We start from the raw sequence: 19835 nt of genomic DNA, 5'->3' as shown, positions 1-19835 counted from the left end.
TTTTTTTGCCTATTAACAGACATTATGGTCATTTTCAGCCTTTTGCAATTATAAACAATTTACTCTAGTATGTATCCTTGTTGTACTCATGCAAGTGTATCTGCAAGATTTATTCCTAGAAGTGGAATCGCTGGGTTGAAGAGTACATATTTAAAACTGTGATGGTTTTGCCAAATTGTCCTTCAAAAAGGACACTCCTGTCAACACTAGGAGAGAATCATAGGTATCAGTCAGGACAGGACAGGCTATGCTGCAGTAACAGTGAGATCCCAGATCTCGTGTTTAGCACAAAAGAGGCTTATTTTTGCTTGCATCACATCTGATCCCAGTTGGGTGGCTCTCTGAGCAGCAGCTCAGGATTTGAGCTGCTTGCGTCTTGTACTAAGCCAGTGGGAACATGTGGCCTGCAGTGTCGCCACAACGAGAGGAATGTGTGGGATAATCTAAGGACCAGGCCTCTAAGTGGCTTTCATCACTTTAACCTGCATCCCATTGATCAAAACCTTGGTCACATGGCCTCAACATAGCTTCCAGAAGGCTGAGGAAGGTGCAGGCATGTGGGCACTTGATGTCTGCCCGTTGGTTTCCCCAGAACTTCGCCCACACAGTACGTTATAGAACGTTTTGTTCCTCAATCAAATATGTGAAAAAATGGCCCCGTGTATTGTTTTAATTTGCCCTTACATGCTTTCTTTAGGCAATTGCCCTCAACCTTTTTCTGCTGTAATGCCCACAGCAGATTATGTTCACACTCAAGACACACTCCAGTGGACTCGCCCAAATTTTCCTCAAACCCAAAAATCATTTTGTGGGGAAGCCCTAAGACTTTTTAAATTTTGGCACTTTTTCATAAAAAAAACATAAAGGCATGTGAGTAATAATATAAAATTAGCTGCGTAAAGATCTTTGCCAGCTGTGGTGTGGACTGGATTGGCAGTGGTTCTGTGCAATTTCCTAGGCTCGCTGTAACTTCACCTCCTCTCTCATTCATGAAGCACAAGCCGAGTGAGGGAGAAAGGCGGAATTATAAGAACCTTACATCCATTGAAGTTCTTTGCAAAAAGCAATTTTTTGTGCAAATTTTGATGCTTTAATTATTCTTAGTAACCTCACCATTCATTGTAACCTGTGGTGTTTTATTTAGTAAAGAGCTTTATGGACTAAATTAAAGGCTTGGAGGATGCATGTGCAAGGCATATGTGCTTGAACGGAGGGTGTAGGTAAGAGGAGACTTGAAATTTGGGCTGGCATTGCAGAGTGATGTATGATGGTAGAATGCCAAACTAAGGGGTGGTGAGGAATTCTGTTAGGTAGCCACTAAGGGTCCTATAAAGCTGGGAGGGCAAATTGGTGTTATCTCACATGCCAACTCTTGGGTTGGCACTGCACTGAGAAGGCTTTTGAGGCTCCATCTAGTCTCAGCTGAAAAGAGGATGATGATTGATTAGTAATGTCTGCCCCAGGCACAGGACTGCTGAGGGGTAGAATGTATGCCATGTATTTGCTATCCTTGTGCCGAAGATTCCTGAGTGGGCTAAGCTATGAGAGTCCGGAGACAGGAAACAAGGAAACTAGGTCATAGTTTGAGTTTTGTCACCACCCAGTTGTCTGCTTTCCCCTCTCTGAACCTGAATTTCTACAGGTGAAAATGAGGAATGATGAACAAGAAAATTTCCAAGCCCTTTTCAGTCCTTATTTTTTGACAAAATGGAATCCTTCTTTAGATACTGGAGTGTCTTTATTTGGTGCAACATCATAATATAAATGTCTTTCTGTGCAATAAAATGACTTTATTACATAGTTATTTGAGAATAACTGCCAACATTCTTTTTCCAATGGAGTATCAATCAAGCGTCTCCTATGTGCCCAATACTCACTAGCACTGAGGAAGAGAAGACCACCCTACAGGAAGCCATAGCTAACTCTTTGAAACAGTGCATGAATCCATTCATTCACTTCACGAATATTTATTGAGCCCTGCCATGTGCCAGGTGCTGTGGGTGCAGTGGAGAACAAGACTGAGTCCAAGGAAAGAGCTGGGGATCCTCCTAGAGTCTTCTGTTCCCCTGACCTCCCTCTGCCCCTTGGCATCATTGTTTATTTTTTTGCTGTGGAAAATATACACACCATAAAATTTACTGTTTTAACCATTTTTAAGTGTCCAGTTCAGTGGTATTAAGTACATTCACATTGTTGTGCAACCATCGCCACCGTCCATCTCCCAAACTTTTTCATCATCCCAAACTGATGCTCTGTCCCCATTAGATGCTAACTCCCTCGCATCCCTCCTCCCCCAACCCCAGGAAATGACACTTCTACTTTCTGTCTATGAATTTGGCTCCTCTAGGAACCTCACATAAGAGGAATCCTGCAGTATTTGTACTTTTGTATCTGACTTATTTCACTTAGCATACCATGCTCAAGGCTCCTCCTCGTTGTGAGTGTTGGAGGCATCGCGTTACCTTCCTAATGTCTCTCGTTGTCTGTCCTCCCTTTTTGCCCCTCTGCCAGCCCTTGCTCAGGCCCCCTCCTCTCTCCTGGACCATTGCAGAAGGGGCTCCCTGGTCTCCCAGCCTCCAGTCCTGCCTTCTTGCTATGCATTTTCCATACCACTTCCAAAGTGATCTTACATTTCTCTTTTAAGTTTCAGATTAGGTTTTAAAACTTATTAAAGTGATACACGTGCCTTGCTGTCAGAAATTCAAAGAATACGAAAGGGTATAAAATGAAAGTGTCATCACTTAATATTCCATTTTTGTAGCTGTGCACCTGCATGGCTTGCATTCATTGTGCCAGAGCACCACACTTACTCATCCAGCCCAGTCTTGGGAGACACTCAAGTTGTTTCTCACATGTTGGATTTCCAGGGCTGGGTGCCCATCCTTGGCCATGAATCTTGGCCCACATCCAGGTCGGTTCCGATCCAGCCAGACACTCCTCACCAGGCTGCCGGGCTGTGTGGTTCTGGACATCCCGGACGCCAGCCTCTGCTGCAGCTCCCGACTGGGCGAGTGGGGTGAAACCCGAAGCGGTGGGTCAGCGCCGCCCTGGCCCGGGGCCCGGGCTTTGGCATGGGAAGGGCCTTTACTGATGGGAAGGTTTGGGACTGTTCTCTGGGGCCTTGTCTTTTGTGCTGCTGTTGGCTTTGGGGTTTAGGCAGGATGTGTTGCTCACACGGCTGAGCAGGCCCCGAGGAAGTGACTGTGTCACATGGGGGTTGAGAACATCCTCCCCCGCATCCCCACACAGCAAAACAGGGCTGAGGGGCAGCTGGGGTGTGCCCCAGCCAGGGCTGGCTCCCTGAGAGTCTGGTAGCCCCCTCCCACACCAGGCTGGCCCTCAGCCCCGTGGTCCACCTCATGGCTCTGGCCCACAGCTTCTCACAAGTTCTTGGATGTCCACTCCTGCTCAGGTGACACACACCTTTGCCTTTGGCTGCTTCAGCTCTCTCTCGGCTGAGGTTGGACACGTGCCCGTAAGGAGGGCACAGATGGGTTTGCTCTTGGGACCAGAAGCTGCAGGCTGGGATGTGAGGTGCTTGGGGAGTAATGATAGCCCCCAGCTGCATGGTGGAGCATCAGTTGGCATTCATTCACTTCCTGGTTCTTGCATTCCTTCTCTTCCTCCTTCACTCACTGGTTCATCCGCTGCCTCTGGGCAGTTACTTTCCCATCAGACACTAAGCTCGAGATATTGGGGGGCCTTGGTCCTTCCCAAGCCATCTCTGATGTCCCCATGTGAAATAGAAGCTCGCCTGGACAGGCCCCTGGATGGACTTCTGCATTTCCCAAGCAAAGGTCATATACAACAGAGACAGGCCCAGCACTGAGCTCCTTCCCCCTGCCCTGCCTCTGTCTCCACTCTCCGGGGATTCAGACAACTCACAGAAACCCCCAGGTCTCCCTTCCCAGGTATTTGGCAACGTGGCACAGTTGGGCAGCCTTGCAGCCCGCCAAGACTGCAGCCCACAGGTTGGTTCAGAGTTTTCCCACAATGGGTTTCACGGCTCCCCTCTCTGCCCCTGGAGCCTCCTCCATCTCAGCTCTTGCCCTCCCTCAGCCTCTGGGCAGCTCCTCCTGCCTGGAGAAAAGGCTGAGTGAGCAGGGCCTGCAACAGCTGAGGCCCCAGTCCCCGCTGTGCCCTTGGCCCTGAGTGAGGGGAGTGGAGTTTTGCTGCCTGATGCAATGTCTGGCAAGGCCCGTCCCTTATCAGAGCTCCATTCACAGCAGACTCTGGGATCCCGCCTCCCCCAGCAGGAGGCAAGGGTGGACGGCATCCATCTGGGGCCTCAGTGGAAGGCCCCGGGAAGCCACGGGCCTAGCGGGGAGCCATCCAGGTAGGAAACTTGTCTAGTGAGGGCCCCTGACCAGGTCACGAGGGGTGCCTGAGCAGAAAGGCCCCTGAGGAAGAGCAGGATAGGGAAGCCGGCACCTGGAGTTTAGGGGCTCAGCACACAAGCCACTTTCTTTGCAGTGTTCCCTCACTAAGTGTGTCTGGACACCTTCTCTGTTTTCTGCCCTCCTCGAATTAGCACATAGCTGTGAGGACTTGAACTGAAAGCCCCCAGGCTCAGTTTCCTCGTCCTCAAAAAAAAGCATCAGGCGTCCTCGGATTGCTGGGATAATTCAGAGACTGACGTATGTGAGGCCCTAAGTGTGAAGTGTTGCCCATAGGACACCCTCACATGTCCGCAGTATACCTCCACAGCACACACTCACGCACATGCCCGCAGTATACCTGCACAGCACACACTCACGCACATGCCCGCAGTATACCTCCACAGCACACGCTCACAGACATGCTCATAGTATACCTCCACAGCACACACTCAGCACTTGCTGATAATACACACTCAGGGCATATACTGATAATATGCGCTCCTAGTGTGAGTTCCTAGCACATAGCCATAGCTCTGCTCATAGCACATGCTCACAGCATGCACACCCGGTTCACTCACGGAGGCAACAGCTGCTTTTTCTTCTTCCTCTTCGTATTTCCCATCAATTTAGACTGATTAAGCCTCTCACACTGGGTTAACTGCTTTGCAAAAGGCCTTCATCCATTCATTCAGTGAGTCTTAGGGAGCACCTACTCTGTGCTCAGAACCCACAGAACGGGTCACCGGACTACAGAGGCAGAGCCGACAGACAAGCTCTCCTCATGGAGCTGACATCCCAGTGACTCAAGTAGATTTCCTTCTAGGAATGAATAAAGCAGGAGGCTGAGAAGGGAAGTGGTGGGGGAGGGGAGATGATCCATGTTAAGTAGGTGGTCAGGGAAGGACTCCAGAGGAGGGGACGCTAGAGCTGAGCACTGGGTATAACTGGGCCAAGGGCAGCTGCTCGCTTCCCCCAACCATATCCAGGCAGAGCTGGGCTGGCACCTGCCCCTGGCCTTCTTCACCATTGGCCCTGCCGCCCTGGAAACATGACTGCTGGCATCCCAGCAGGGGGACGCTGCCTTTTCCTTTGGCTGTCGCATCATTGCCGAGTGTTGGGGGGAGGAAAGATATCGAGTATTCCCCTGGGAGGTGGCATCCGCCAAGCGAAGGAAGAGCTTTTTCATTCTTCCCATGAGCTAAGCAAGGGAGGCAGGACGAGCCCATGCACCACGGGTGTGGGAGGGAAGTAATGCGAAGGTTTGTCCAGTGTCACGGATGTCACACACCCGCTTCTTGCAGAGGGCCTCCTGCGGGACAGGTTCTGCCTGGAGCTCTGCTGGGTGACCCTCATCCCAGCCCTGTCTTCCCTCCCGACCTGGTGACCTCCTGGCCCCTGTGACCCTGACTCTGGGGACCTCCTGCATTCCCCTGGGACCTCTAAACCCCTCTCCCCTGCCCGCCCATCCACCCGCTGGGCTTCCAAAGCTGAACCTAGGGGCAGCCTGCCCGGGCCAGGGCATGGGAGCCAGCAGCCTGCCTCGTGTGTCCTGTTGGAGAGAGTTTTCGCCCTTGCTGCTTCCTTTTAGGGCAATGCCGGGAAGGTTCTCAGGAACCCGGTATTGTTCGGGGGGTGAGGGGACTGGACGGCAGCTCAAAAATAGAAACAGAGCCTGGAATGGAGGGGAGGAGAAGGCTCAGGGGCTTTGTCATCGAGGCAGCTAAACTTCTAAATCTTACCAAAGCTGTTAGACCTAGAAGGGAGAGGACAGTGAGGGCAACTCCCTCTTGCCACCCTGCCTTTCTCTCCTGTTGTATTTAATGAACGCTTACCATGCACCAGATCCTGTTCCTCGCAACAACCTTATGCAGTAGGTACGCCCCTTTTTACACTACAGGTGAAGAAACTGAGGTCCAGAGAGGTTAAGTCACTTATACAAGGTTACACAGCATGGTAGACATGCAGGAAGGACTAGAACCCAGGACTTCTGGTCCCAGCTCCTCCTGCTTCCCTCACACCATCAGACCCAGGCAACTCTCAGCTGAGAGCCGAGAGGGCAGAAAGTCAGGATTTCAACCTCTGCAGACCCAGTGTTGGGTCTCACCTTCCCAGTGGGACAGGCAGCCTCGCACCTCACCACAGGCTAAACTGGATGCATGGGGAATGCAGACCTGCCCATCATTCTGCAAACTCATGCCCACAGCCTGCCAGGCACTGAGCCAGGCACTGGCTTCAACAGGTTCACTCATCAGTGATTTGTGGGGCAGCTGGTATGTGCTGGGTGCCGTTCTAGATGCCAGTATTGACTTCAGGGAGCTTGCAGTCTGGGAAAGGGAGACAGACAGACCATCAACTGGAAAGCCCTACCTTATGTGGGGGTCACTGGGGAGTACTAAGATGCTCAAATGACCTGAACCTGGGAGGGGTGGTCAGGGCCACTGCTGGAGGGACCTTGGACAAGTTACTTACCCTCAACCTCAGTTTCCTCATCCATAGAATGGGATAGTTGCTACATAAGAGGGCTTGTGTGAGGATTTGATGGGGAAATGCAAATCAAGTGCTTAGCATGGCACCTGGCACAGAATAGTATACACTCAGTAAACTTCAGGTACCCATAATATTCCAGCTGACCTTTCCAACCAGAGCTTAAGCCCCACGAGCACATGGACCTTGTCTCTTTGCTCACTGCTGTATCCCCAGTGCCTAGACCAGAGACTGGCACACAGTTGGGACTCAGAAAATATTTGTTTAATGAGTGCATGGGGAAAGGCCCAGAAGAATTAGGAAGAGGCAGGAATATTCCACTTGCTCTGGAGCTGGCCTTGCAGCCCTCTTCCCTCCTGGGCCCCTCCCCACCCACCCACACTCAGGAAGCACCCCCAGAGCCCCCTGAGAGAGAGCTGTCTGCCGCCCCACCACCGCTCTGCCCTGCACGGCTGGAGACCTCCACTCAGCTGCTGGGGTACACGTCTGCCTCCTCACATGCAGAACCCTTGCCTCACTGCTTTCCCAAAAGGACAGATTTTCTGGCTGTCCCTGAAGCCACTTCTATTGTGTGACAAGGATGCAGCCCTGGGACCCTCATTCCTGCCCTCCCACTTCCCGATGTCAATACCAGCTGCTTCCCTTGGGAAAATCCATGTTTTCCAGAGAGAGAGATGGTCCTGGTGCCTTGCACGGGGTCACAAGAAGATTTTTTCACACTTGGAGCAGATTGTCTCCCGTGATGAGGGTCCTTATGGAGGAAAGGAGAGACTTTTGCAAGTGGGGGTTGTGCTGGAAACTGGGGCTCGCAGTGCGGACAAGTGTGTGTGTGGCGATGAGGATGAGTGAAAGATGCTCCATTGGACAATGCTGTATTTGCTCTGGTTTTTAAAAATACATACACCTCCCTTTGAGGGTAATTTCTTCCATTATCTCTTCTATCACTCAGCAGCTGTGCATGAGTGTCTCCTGTGCGCCTGGCCCAGGGCTGAGGGGTGGTGAGGGGCCCAGACAACCTCCTCGTCCCCCACGAAGGGGTGATCAGCACTAAACAAGTCCTTACAAGTGGGCTCGCTTTATGATGGAGTCTCAGCTGCTGACGGGAGCCTGTGCAGTGGAGGGGCTGGGGGAGCTCTGACCTGTCCCGGGGAGGCTGCCCCAGGAAGCTGAAATTGAAGGCCAAGGTCATGGGAAGGATTTTAGTAGAATTCATGTGCTATAGTCAGTTTGTTCCTTTGGTTAACTTTTTAAAATTTACACATCCGTGTGGTAAAATTTCTAACAGCCCACAATGTCACGCAGCAAATGTTAAGACCCCCCCCCAACTCTTCTCTCCCGACCTCCCCTTCCCTCTCTTTTGAGGCTGTGTGTGTCCCTGCAGTCATAGTCCATTTGTATCCAGCATCTATATTTTTTTCTCACTTAAAAACACTTTTTTTCAAATGGGATGATACTGCATCAGAGATTCTCAACCTGGGATGATTTTGCACCTCCCCCCGCCCAGGGGACATTTGACAATGTCTGGAGACTTTTTTTTTTTTTTTTTTTTGAAGAATTTTCCCCCTGCAAACACTGCCGATCCTCCTCTTTTTGCTGAGAAAGACTGGCCCTGAGCTAACATCTGTGCCCATCTTCCTCTACTTTATACGTGGGACGCCTACCACAGCATGGCTTTTGCCAAGCGGTGCCGTGTCCACACCCAGGATTGGAACCGGTGACCCCAGGCCGCCGAGAAGTGGAACATGCGAACTTAACTGCTGCGCCAGCAGGCTGGCCCATGGAGACATTTTTGATTGTCACATCTGAGCAGAGGAGATGCTACTGGCATCTAATGAGTCGAGGCCAAGGATGCTGTTAAACATCGTACAATGCACAGGACAGCCCCACACAAAGAATTATCTGGTCCAAAATGTCATTAGTGCTGAGGTTAAGAAACCCCTTGTGCCTGCAGCTTGCTTTTATGTATATATACACATAATTACTAAGTATATAGTAGATTATTCACATCAACATTTGTCGATCCAGCTCGTTATTCTTTGTGTCTGCATGATAATCTATTGCATGGATCATTTGTAATTTAGGTGTTTGCAGTCTTTTGTTGTTGCAAACATTTATAGTGCAAGGCACGTTCTTTTCCATATACTTGCCTTTGAGTCATGTGTGAAGTCAAAGGATAAATTGATGGAGGTGGCATAGATGAATCAGAGTTCATTAGCATTTTAAGTGACCTGATTTCAGCTCTCTCTGGGGCAAAGTCCATTGGGAGAGTGGGTCTGGGGTTCTGGCCGATAAGCAGGGCCAGCATCCTCAAAAGTCTGGTGGAAAAGCTCTTGTTCGTTCTTATCTACTGACAAGGGTGTCCTTGACCACCTGTCTCTCCACAGGACCAGGCCATCCCCGACCTGAAGACGACGAGCCGGGTCCTAAGGGATGCCCTTGAGCTGAGCGCCCGCGGCCCCACCCTTCCCCATGGAGAAAGGCCTTGCTTTGCCCCAGGACTGCCGGGACTTTCTGCACAGCCTGAGGATGAGGAGCAAATATGCCCTTTTCCTGGTTTTTGTGGTGGTGGTTTTTGTCTTCATTGAAAAGGAAAATAAAATCATATCGAGGTGAGGGATGCGGGGGGCAGTGGGGGTGCAGAGAGGCAGCTGCAGGGCTCTCTGTGGACCTGCACAGGCAGTCCTTCAACCCATAATCCTCAGGCCCCTGCTGTGTCCAGGCAGTAGATCATGCACACGTCCTCATGACTGCACAGTGGTGAGACCTGGGTCTGGACTCAGGCAGCCTGGGTTGGAATCCTGATTCTGGCCCTTTCTAGCTGTGACAGCTTAGACAAATTACTTTACTTTTCTGTCTGAAGTTCCTCTTCTGTAAAATGTGGCTAATGATGGGCCTGCCTTGTTGTAAAGATTAAATGAGAAAATATAAAAGCATTTAGCCCAGTGCCTGGCACATAGTTGGTGTCCAGTACTTGCTGACTGTGGTTATTATTAATTAACTGCCTGACCTAGGATGATGCCTTGCATTAACAATCTGAAGTCATGAATGAGAGTGAGCCCATGGAAAGTCAGGGTCCTGGTACAGATACCCTGGTGGGCAGGGCTGCCACGTGCAGCTGCCCAGGTTGTGTCTTGCTCAACTCCAGGGGTGTGCACTCACATAAGCTACACTGGGAATGCTGCCCCCTAGAGTTGGCAGTGTACTGCTGTGTGCAGTGGCCCTGCTAGAGGACCTGCTAGACATAGAAAGATTTCTTAGACCTGCACTCCCAGGCACAACCCCTGCAAGAAAGCATCAACCGCCATGAGTAGGTTAGGAGTTGGGCTGTGTAGCAAGCACTGTTTCGGGGCCCTGCCTGGGTTTGTCAGCATGGACTGTTCCAGTCCCACTGCAGGCCCCTGCCACTCTCCACCTGAGAAGGTTCTCTCCACGTGCACGCTGGCTAGCCAGGAGTAACTAAATGCCTCTGGGAGCAGCCCTCAGCCACGGCTGCTGGGACCTTCACACCCCTTGGGTGAGAGAATACTGGGGCGCCTTCCACACTGTCTCCAGGGTGCCCCCGTTGGATCAACTTGCCCACAGGGTAGCCTGCTCACCCTTTGTGGACCTCCATTCTTCTCCTCCTCGCTTCCTACCCCTCTACCAGCTCTTCCGGTGACTGTATCCCAGGTGAATTCCCTACACTGAGACCCTTGCCTCAAAGTCTGCTTCTGGGGAAACCCAACTAAGGCAGCCTGGGGGTGGTCAGCCCAGGAGGCTGCTTCAGGTCGCACAGGGATGCACAGGGGATGGAGTCCCCAATCAGCCACTGACCCCACTCTCCCTCCGTCCTCACAGGGTCTCGGACAAGCTGAAGCAGATCCCCCAATCCCTGGTAGATGCCAATAGCACCGACCCAGCCCTGGCCTTGGCTGAGAACGCGTCCCTCTTGTCCCTGAGTGAGCTTGATTCAGCCTTCACGCAGCTGCAGAGCCGCCTGCGAAACCTCAGTCTGCAGCTGGGTGTGGAGCCAGCAGAGGAGGCCGAGGGGGAGGAGGAGGGGCAGCCGCCCAGGCCCGCCCTGGCCCAGCCCCGGCGCCATGTGCTCCTCATGGCCACCACGCGCACCGGCTCCTCGTTCGTGGGCGAGTTCTTCAACCAGCAGGGCAACATCTTCTACCTCTTCGAGCCGCTGTGGCACATCGAGCGCACGGTGTCCTTTGAGCCGGGAGGCGCCAATGCCGCAGGCTCGGCCCTGGTCTACCGTGACGTGCTCAAGCAGCTCTTCCTGTGCGACCTGTACGTCCTGGAGCATTTCATCAGCCCCCTGCCCGAGGACCACCTGACTCAGTACATGTTCCGCCGGGGTTCCAGCCGCTCCCTCTGTGAGGACCCTGTCTGTACTCCCTTTGTCAAGAAGGTCTTTGAGAAGTACCACTGCAAGAACCGCCGCTGTGGCCCCCTCAACGTGACGCTGGCCGCCGAGGCCTGCCGCCGCAAGGAGCACATGGCCCTCAAGGCCGTGCGCATCCGACAGCTGGAGTTCCTGCAGCCGCTGGCCGAGGACCCCCGGCTGGACCTGCGCGTCATCCAGCTGGTGCGCGACCCCCGGGCCGTGCTGGCCTCCCGCATGGTGGCCTTTGCCGGCAAGTATGAGACCTGGAAGAAGTGGCTGGCCGAGGGACAGGACCGCCTGAGAGAGGAGGAGGTGCAGCGGCTGAGGGGGAACTGTGAGAGCATCCGCCTATCGGCGGAGCTGGGCCTGAGGCAGCCAGCCTGGCTGCGGGGCCGCTACATGCTGGTGCGCTACGAGGACGTGGCCCGCAGGCCCCTGCAGAAGGCCCGGGAGATGTACCACTTTGCAGGCATCCCCCTGACCCCGCAGGTGGAAGACTGGATCCAGAAGAACACCCAGGCGGCCCGGGACAGCAGCGGTATCTACTCCACACAGAAGAACTCCTCGGAGCAGTTTGAGAAGTGGCGCTTCAGCATGCCCTTCAAGCTGGCGCAGGTGGTGCAGGCCGCCTGTGCTCCTGCCATGCGCCTCTTTGGCTACAAGTTGGTGCAGGATGCCGCCTCCCTCACCAACCGCTCTGTCAGCCTGCTGGAGGAGCGTGGCACCTTCTGGGTCACGTAGGGGGCCTGGGGCTGCGAGCAGCCCTCCTTGTGAAAGTCCTGCCCTGCCTTGCTCACCCCAGGCCAGCAGTGAGACGGCGGCCCTCGCGGAGGGTGGGCGGGAGCCGTGCGTGACCATGTAGCCCCTCTGCTGTAGAAGTAGGCCCCTAGCCTGCTAGCTTCCCCACCGTGGCCACGGGCCTGGGGCTTCTCGCTGAGAACAGGACAGTGCCTGGGCCCCTTGAGGGCCAGCAAGCTCAGACTTAAGGGGCTGCGGTCTCCTGAGCAGGTCCAGGCAGGCCCGGGCCTGTTGATAAGCCTTCCTCGTTCACACTCATCCAGAAACATACATGAAACACACATAAGTACTGGGAGCCTGTGGCCCAGAGTCCAAATATTTAACAACCAGAAGGGGCAGTGGGCACTGACCAGTCACAGTCGGATCTCCTGCTGCCCTGAGTGTTAGCCTTTCAGTGTCTGTATTTCTACTCAATCCAGTGTGGAATCTAGCTTGGTCTCTGAGGAGGGACCGGGATAGCCCAGGGTGCCAGAGGATGGCATTGGGGGCTTACCAACCAAGAACGAGTCAGTATTTTCATAAATGGGCTAGCTGTGCTGTTTCCTAATGAAATCAGTCATGTATAGAGCTACAAAACACTCACACATATAAAGACCAATGCCTACACACACACCACGTACACAGACAGAAAAACATCATAAAGACACAAATCCACACACCTATTGATACACAGACAAGCTTCCCCTTTGCTTTATGCCTACAGGGTTTATTTGTATCACATACCTAAAGAGGAGCCTTTAATTGCATTTTGGAATTGCTTGGGGGCAGGAGAAGAAAACGTCACCGGCCATGACCCCGTTCCCTGGCCGGGTTTGGGACTGAGCGGTGGATACAGAACTGCCTTGGATTTTCACGGCTCCCTCCTCTGGCCCCCTCCCGTCCTCACTGCTGGCAGGCGGCATGTGTGGAGATGGTGCGGCTGACCCTCACCTCACGTGACTGCAGCCCAAAGGCCCACCCCCGCTTGGCTGGCTCCCCAAGAGCATGTCCATGTTTGAAGGCTGTCTCAGGCCTGACTGGCAGAAGCAGCTGTGGTCCCCAGAGGCAAAAGGCAGCTCGTGGGTCCTGCCATTTCCAGCCAGGCCTCTGTGGGGCAGGGCCCAGAAGAACATACAGAGTACTCTTGGGGGAGAAGTCACATCAGGATAACCCCTCCCCTGAGAAGACAGGGGACAGAGGTCAGCCACGTGGTTGGTTGCCCTGGTTACGTGGTTAGTGTCTGAAACTGCTCTTTTAGGGCTCTGGGAAAAGCATTGCTCAACTCAGGCTGGATGTTTTATTTGGGGTTTTTTTTAAGTTATTTATGGTTTGGTGTCTCGTTTTGTGGCTGTGTTTTCGGTTTTGTTTCTGCAGAAGTGCCACTTGGAAGCAGTCTGTGCTTGAGGGGCTGGGGGTCTGGGAGGACCAGCGGGGAGCATTCTGGCTTCTGCCAGAGGAGGATGGGGAGGAGCCTCCCCTAGAAGGATCAGAGCCTAGGTGGCCATGGCAGCCCCCAGTGTTCCACGGGCTTTTCTGTTTGAACTGCGTGTGGAACGAATCTCAGAAGCCACCGGCGTTCTTCACTGAATGTCCAGAAGCAGCAGAAATTAGCAGCCCTCAGCCCCTCCCTGAAAAGAGGCCAGATTTGAAAATCTCTCTCAGGCCCTAACATGTTTCCTGGGGGGTCGGGGGCCTATGACCAAGCAGCAGGTGTCCCCAAAGTAGAAGTCTTTCCCTATTCCCACCCAAAACTGGGGAGCAGAAATCAGTACCACCTCAGAACTTGCAGGGAGCTGCAACAGCTTATTAAGGGCTGTTTCTGATTTCCTGGACAACCTCTATGTCATATCTGTCCTATTGTCCAACCCAGGGGGCTGAGTTTTGGTTTGAGTATTATGGATGCCAGGGAAATACAGGATCCAAGTCCTGGTGTTGCCCTGGAGAGGGGAGACATGTGTCCTGGCTGGAAGCTGCAGTTTGAAAATTTGAAGACCGTGGCCATCTTGTGGGATCTGCTATAATCAGCATATTTGAGCTGCTGGGTCTACATCACCGTGGGCTTCAGCCATTCAAGTCTTCACTCTAGGTTTTCCAGTCCAAAAGTAAGTTGTACAGGGAGCTGCCTCTAATTTGGGGTCCAAAGGGGCTCCAACTCTGAAACCTTGACCCTGGGGCTGAGTGGGACTAGGATGTTTCTGGCGGGCCCAGAAGTGCTGGCTGTTCTTCCCTAGCTCCTCCCTCCACTGTTCCCCACCTGGGTGGATGGGTGGGCAAGCGCTTCCGTCCAGGGCTCTTCCTGGGGCCTCTGAGTGTGGACGGTGGACTTCTTCCTTCCTATGCTTCCAGGGCCAAGGCCTCCAGCCCTGAGCTCAGAGGACAGTACCGAGAATGGACCTTTGGGACTTCTCAGGACATTGACAATTTGTACACTACAAGTTGACTTTATTTATTTATTTTGTGAAAAAGAAGAGACAGAAATACCTTATTATTTGCAGGGACTCAAAGCTGTACCCAAATCAAGAAAAACGAAACAGCAATAATAGAGACCATTCACTCATTCCATACACACAAGGACACTCGAAGACGATTCAGAATACAAGAGGACAGGACCAAGGTGCAGGAGTCGCGATGGCCCAGGCTGTTGTTTAAGGAGATTCCTTGGTTTCCTCCTTTTGAGTTGAAGATGCACCAGGAAGTCCCTTTCTGCTGTATTACCTTTGCCCAGGGGTCTGAAACAGGACACAACTCAAGCAAGTGTCTCCTTGGGGCTCAGCAATGCCCTGAGAACCCTCGGGGTTTGGGGAAGGACGGGGCAGCGGGGCGGGGTGACTACCGACTTCTCGCTCCGCGGGACCTAGTTGGAGACATGCATGTGGGGTTTTCAGCATGGAGCTGGGCCTAGGAAGGTGGTCCAGCTGGGGACTAGTGCCTCCGTTTCCAGCGAGGCCAGCCCTGTTTCTCTGCTCTTGCTGGCTCCACCAGGAGCCGTCCCCTGCACAGCACGCACCTGCCTGGAGACAGAGGGAGCAGCTGCGGCCTCACCTCCACGGGCCGCCAGCTTCCTGGAATAAGAGGCCTGTTCAGCAATGAGCGTTTACTCATTTTCTCTTTCTTAATGAAGACCTCTTTAGTCTGGCTTATATAAATAGTTCAGAACAGTCCAGACCTCTGTGAGACAGGGCAGTGTCCAACACCCACAGGCTGTCGCCACCGCTGCCCATTCCTGGCTTCTCCTCTGGGCCTTCTTTGTAAACCTTGGAGCAGATGAGGCCATGGGGGATCTTCAGGAGTAGTGGGGGTAGGGGGGGCAGGATTCCTGAGTCCCCACAAAGAGCAAAGCAGCAGCAGGTGTGAGCCCTGTAGCTGCCTCTGCAGGTCCTCACCACGTGGTTGCTAAGGCTGAGAGAGACACAGATTCTACCCTTGTGTCTCTTTATATGATACACACACTTGAAAATAGCTAACTAAACGAACATAAAAAGAAATGTTTGATGAAGAGTTTACTCCCTGTCTGCCAGCACCCTCAGCCTGGGAGCTAGTGCCTGAGGCTGGTGTCATGGGGCAGCTTGCTAAGCGAACCCCCAAGAGCAGAGCGCCCCCACCCAACCCATCACAATGCGTCTTTCCTGCCACCTCTGCCGTCTGTCCGATGATGGAACGGGTTCTGGCAGGAAGTCAGGGGATCCCTGTCCCGGAAGGTGGCCACTTGGCCTGGACAGCAGACAGGAGCTGTAAGCATCAGTCGGTCTGGTCCTGACCCTGAAGGTCTCTTTCAGTCCTGGGTGCCCTCTCTGGCACTAGGGCCTGTTTTAATTGACCACAGGGCCTGCCCCTTGATAGCCCTGGATTATAAAGGACAGGAGCAGAAGACTGGATGGCTGTGTCCCCAAGGCGGTCCCCTCACTCCCATCCCCAAAGGCTGAAAGCAAAGGCAGGTCTCAGAGGGACAGATCCTGAGGCCGGGAGTGCTCAGGGGAGGGTGGGGATGAGGGGGTGAGCAGAAGCCTGTGAAGCCAAGTGGGTCTCGTCAATCTGTACAAGCTGAAAGAAGGCGCATCCTCTGAAATCCGAGTTGATGGGTTTGCTCATGAAAATTCCTGGGACATGGTCCAACCAGACGGGATGGAGAGGGCCCAGGGTTTCCTGATTGCAGCCACATGGCCTCCCACTGCTGGCGGTTTTAGGAATAAAGCAAGTTGCTCTTTACCTCAAAAGGACAAGCAGAGTGGGCAACTTCAGATATCTTAAGAGCTTCAAGATCCTTTGTTCTCCTGTCCTTTGTCATTCCACAACCGTGCGTGGGGGACAAATTAGTTAGATGTTTTCAAGAACAGTGCCATCCTCACGGGCCCAGCTCGTATTATAGACCAGGTATTTTGTTTGGGAAGTAAAAAATGACCCAAGTACCCTGCTTCCTCAGACTCTGGGCTTGAGCTGGGCACCCCTGAAGTCACCCTCTCATCTGTGTTGTGTGTTCTAGGCCAAGTTTGCCTGGCTCTCCTGCAAACTCTGTCATTTGCCAAGACCTCAGCCATGTGTCATATTTCATGGCCACGTGATACAGGACACCCCCTGCATGGCCGTGTGTGGACATAAGTGTCCGCACGTGTGTATGTGCAGCATGCAGCACCTTCTGTTCAGCCACGTAGCTCCCAGCCCCCTTGCCATCAGTGTCCCAGATGTCCTTGCTGTGGCAACAATCTGCCGTCTCCTGGAAACGCAGGGGCTACCCTTCAGAGAGCTGGCGGCCACTGCCAATCAGGGTCTGCTTTGCAGAACAGAATGTGAACCCATCACTTGATGGCTTACTTGACTTATTTAATTAAAAATGAAAACATGCAATGAGAAAAATCTGAAGCCTGTCTCTACCTTTCTTTTGTATTTGTTCTCAGCAGCGATCATAAAAATTAACAAGAAAAAAATTAGCAGTGGTAGGAAAAGGGGTGGCTGCATGAAGCGGGGCCGAGGAAGGCCCTGCCCACTCCCGAGGCATGGAAGGCACAGAGAAGTGTGGGTCACTGGACGGGGCGTGACAAATGTTCTCTGTGTTACCAGGATGGCAGAGCTGGTGGGCCTGAGAGATGAATACTCAGGCATCGTGGGGCAGGGACAGGAGCATTGGCTAGAGGTCAGGGGACCTGGAGACAAGTCCCAGCTTTGCCACTGTCTGGGCCTGTGACCTTGAACAAGTTACTTCCCTTTTCTGGGCCCTAGTTTCCTTTAGAATGAGAAATATAATCAGTGGTTTACAACCATTGTTCTAAAAAGCCCCTTTAGGAATTAAAAAGACAGCGGAAAGGGCAAGGGACGCCCTCACCCAGAGCAACTGTGCATTGATCTGCTTCGCGTGTTGAAGTAGCACCTAAGATTTAATTTAGCCGTCAGCAAAGTCTGAAAACCACACGAGGAGGTTGCTAAGGACCCTTTCAGCTAAGAAATTTAATGGAATCATTTCAAATTGCTCTGTCAGTCTTAACAACTGTAGTGTGAATTAGATTTCAGCTCTTTTTGTCTCCTAACAGCCTCCTGGAGGGAACGGCGTTTCCTCAGGGAGAAGAGAGAAGGTCCATTTGGAGCACAGGAAGACAGAGCTGGTGGAGCTGTGTGGGTTTGGGGGCGCAGGGCAAGTGGGAACAGCAGCGACCATGAAGAGGCAGAGACGAACTGAGCTCTGGGGACAGTGGAACCTGGGGTGAGGGGGTGACAATAGGGTGAGGCATGAGATGGGGGAATGGAACCCCTTCCCCAAAACCCAGACCTGTATCTGCCATTTCACCCAGGCCAGGCCTGGGAAACTCAAACCATTTTCCTCCCAACTCTTAAAATATGGGAGTCAGTTCAGTGACATCCCAACCTGAGTGGACTCTTCACCACCCCACCCAGCCAGGTGCCATGGCTGTCTCTGCTCCTCTGGGGGTGGGATATATTTAGTTTAATTTCTAGGCTGTGTTTCCTACCACAAATGACCTCCTGGAGAACAAATTGCCCTAATCATAGAGCAGAGAAGGCTGCTCATCTCCCTGCCCACTCCCCCCTTCAGCCACCAACCTGGGCAGAAACCATCCCTCCTCCCCACTCCCAGACCTCTGGGCTCCTGGATTTTCCTCCGCTACCCCACAAGCTACCCGCCCCCAGGAAGGAGGCGAACACCCCACAGGGTCTTTTGAGGGAGCAACAATAAGGCGACCCACACTGGGAAGCAGTTTGATCACCAGCGGGGGCCTCAGACCTCTGCCATTTGCTCATGGAGCCCTGCCAGGCAGGCCCAGTACTGGAGTCTGCAGCAGCTGCTCCCCAAGTATGTTTGGAGGAACAGTGGTCACTGAAGGCTCTTAGGAAGTTACAGGACACATGAACGTATCAAAGGCTCTGAGAAGGCCTGCTTCCTTTTGACCCAGCTTACCAGGATTCACTCAGAACCATTTTTATGGGTGGAATTCGTTTATCATGCAAACTTTTTTTTGCCAAACAACATTTTCAAGATTCTGGCATTCTGCAGAACAGTTTGTAGCTGCCAGAAACCTGCAAGTATGTGTCTAGGACTGAAAGCCATGCTAAACATACAAGAAGGTGGTGGGTGAGGAGGCTGGCAAGAAAAGCCCGGGGTCAGGTTTCAGGGCCCCATCCCATCTTCACCCCATTCTCACTGAGGCTTCTCACTTGCAGGCCAGGAGCAAGAGTTGGCCTGTGCAGATTTTTGCAGACTCTGCAAAAAGGTTGCTGTGGGTCAGAGTTAATGGACCCAAGGCATCCATGCTGCCATCATAAAATCTGGTCGTCAGAAACCCTTGATCCTTGGCTTCCTCAACTCAATCCACACCCTGGGGCATTACTCAAAAGATGCGATGATGGCCACAGGGAGTGGGGACCCTGGGGAACCAGGCCAGGCATAAACACTACAGGGGACACTGTGCCTCTGGGAAACTGAAACTTGGAGTAATTTTTTTTTTTTTTTTTTTTTTGGAGGAAGATTAGCCCTGAGCTAACTACTGCCGATCCTCCTCTTTTTGCTGAGGAAGCCTAGCCCTGAGCTAACATCCATGCCCATCTTCCTCTACTTTATATGTGGGACGCCTACCATAGCATCGCTTTCCATGTGGTGCCATGTCCGCACCTGGGATCCGAACCAGCGAACCCCAGGCTGCCGAGAAGCGGAACGTGTGAACTCAACTGCTGGGCCACCGGGCTGGCCCTCGGGTAATTCTTAAAGGAGCCATTTCTGAACCAGCTGGGCCAAGGTTAGCAGCAATACAGGTTCCCCAGAGATGTAATCCTCTGGGGGCTAGTAAACCCCTTGCTAAATGCTGCTGTGCAGTTTATTGGAAGGACAAGCAAGTAGTACAGTTTATTGGAAAACAAGCCTCAGCTGGAGAGGCTTGCCCAAGAAAATCAGAAGAAGAGGAAGAAGGAAGGAAAGGAGGGAGGGAGGGAGGGAAAGTGACAACAAGGAGGGGACATTCTCATGGGATGCAGGGGAGGAAGACAGCCAAGTTGCTGAAAAGAACACCCGTGAGAATAGCCACAGCCATAATGGCCAAGAATTTTGGGGATGGGCAGGGTTAGGCCAGAGCCGGGCACACATATAGCCCTGTACAGCACTAGCCATGGACCACATCCACCCTGTGGGTGTGGGGCCCATGCAGTGTCTGGTTTTGTTTTTAACAATTGGCATTAGAGGCCAACACTTAAAAATTAAGACTTTTTATATAAAAACCAGATTTCTGCTTCCTCTTGAAAATTGAGTGTCTTGGCTTCAGTTGCACCAGAAGCTGATGCTGAGACAAGGGTTTGACAGCAAATGGCTTATTTGGGAGTGGCAG

The 19835-nt window shown here is 52.7% G+C and overlaps 1 protein-coding gene across 1 annotated transcript in view; it reads left to right on the top strand.

Annotated features, from left to right (window-relative positions):
* Positions 1 to 17550, top strand: part of CHST3 (carbohydrate sulfotransferase 3) — a 38417-nt gene extending 20867 nt beyond the window's left edge. Inside the window, exons 2-3 of the mRNA XM_046654213.1 lie at positions 9248 to 9472; positions 10701 to 17550. Coding sequence (XP_046510169.1) covers positions 9333 to 9472; positions 10701 to 11979 — 1419 coding nt within the window. The 5' untranslated portion in view covers positions 9248 to 9332 and the 3' untranslated portion in view covers positions 11980 to 17550. The remainder of the gene's footprint in view (positions 1 to 9247; positions 9473 to 10700) is intronic.
* The last annotated feature ends 2285 nt before the right edge of the window (positions 17551 to 19835 follow it).

Source organism: Equus quagga, chromosome 2, assembly GCF_021613505.1.
Source record: "Equus quagga isolate Etosha38 chromosome 2, UCLA_HA_Equagga_1.0, whole genome shotgun sequence".
Taxonomy (NCBI): domain Eukaryota; kingdom Metazoa; phylum Chordata; class Mammalia; order Perissodactyla; family Equidae; genus Equus; species Equus quagga.
Note: the sequence above shows the minus strand (reverse complement) of the source record. Positions and strands in the feature narration are given on the sequence as shown.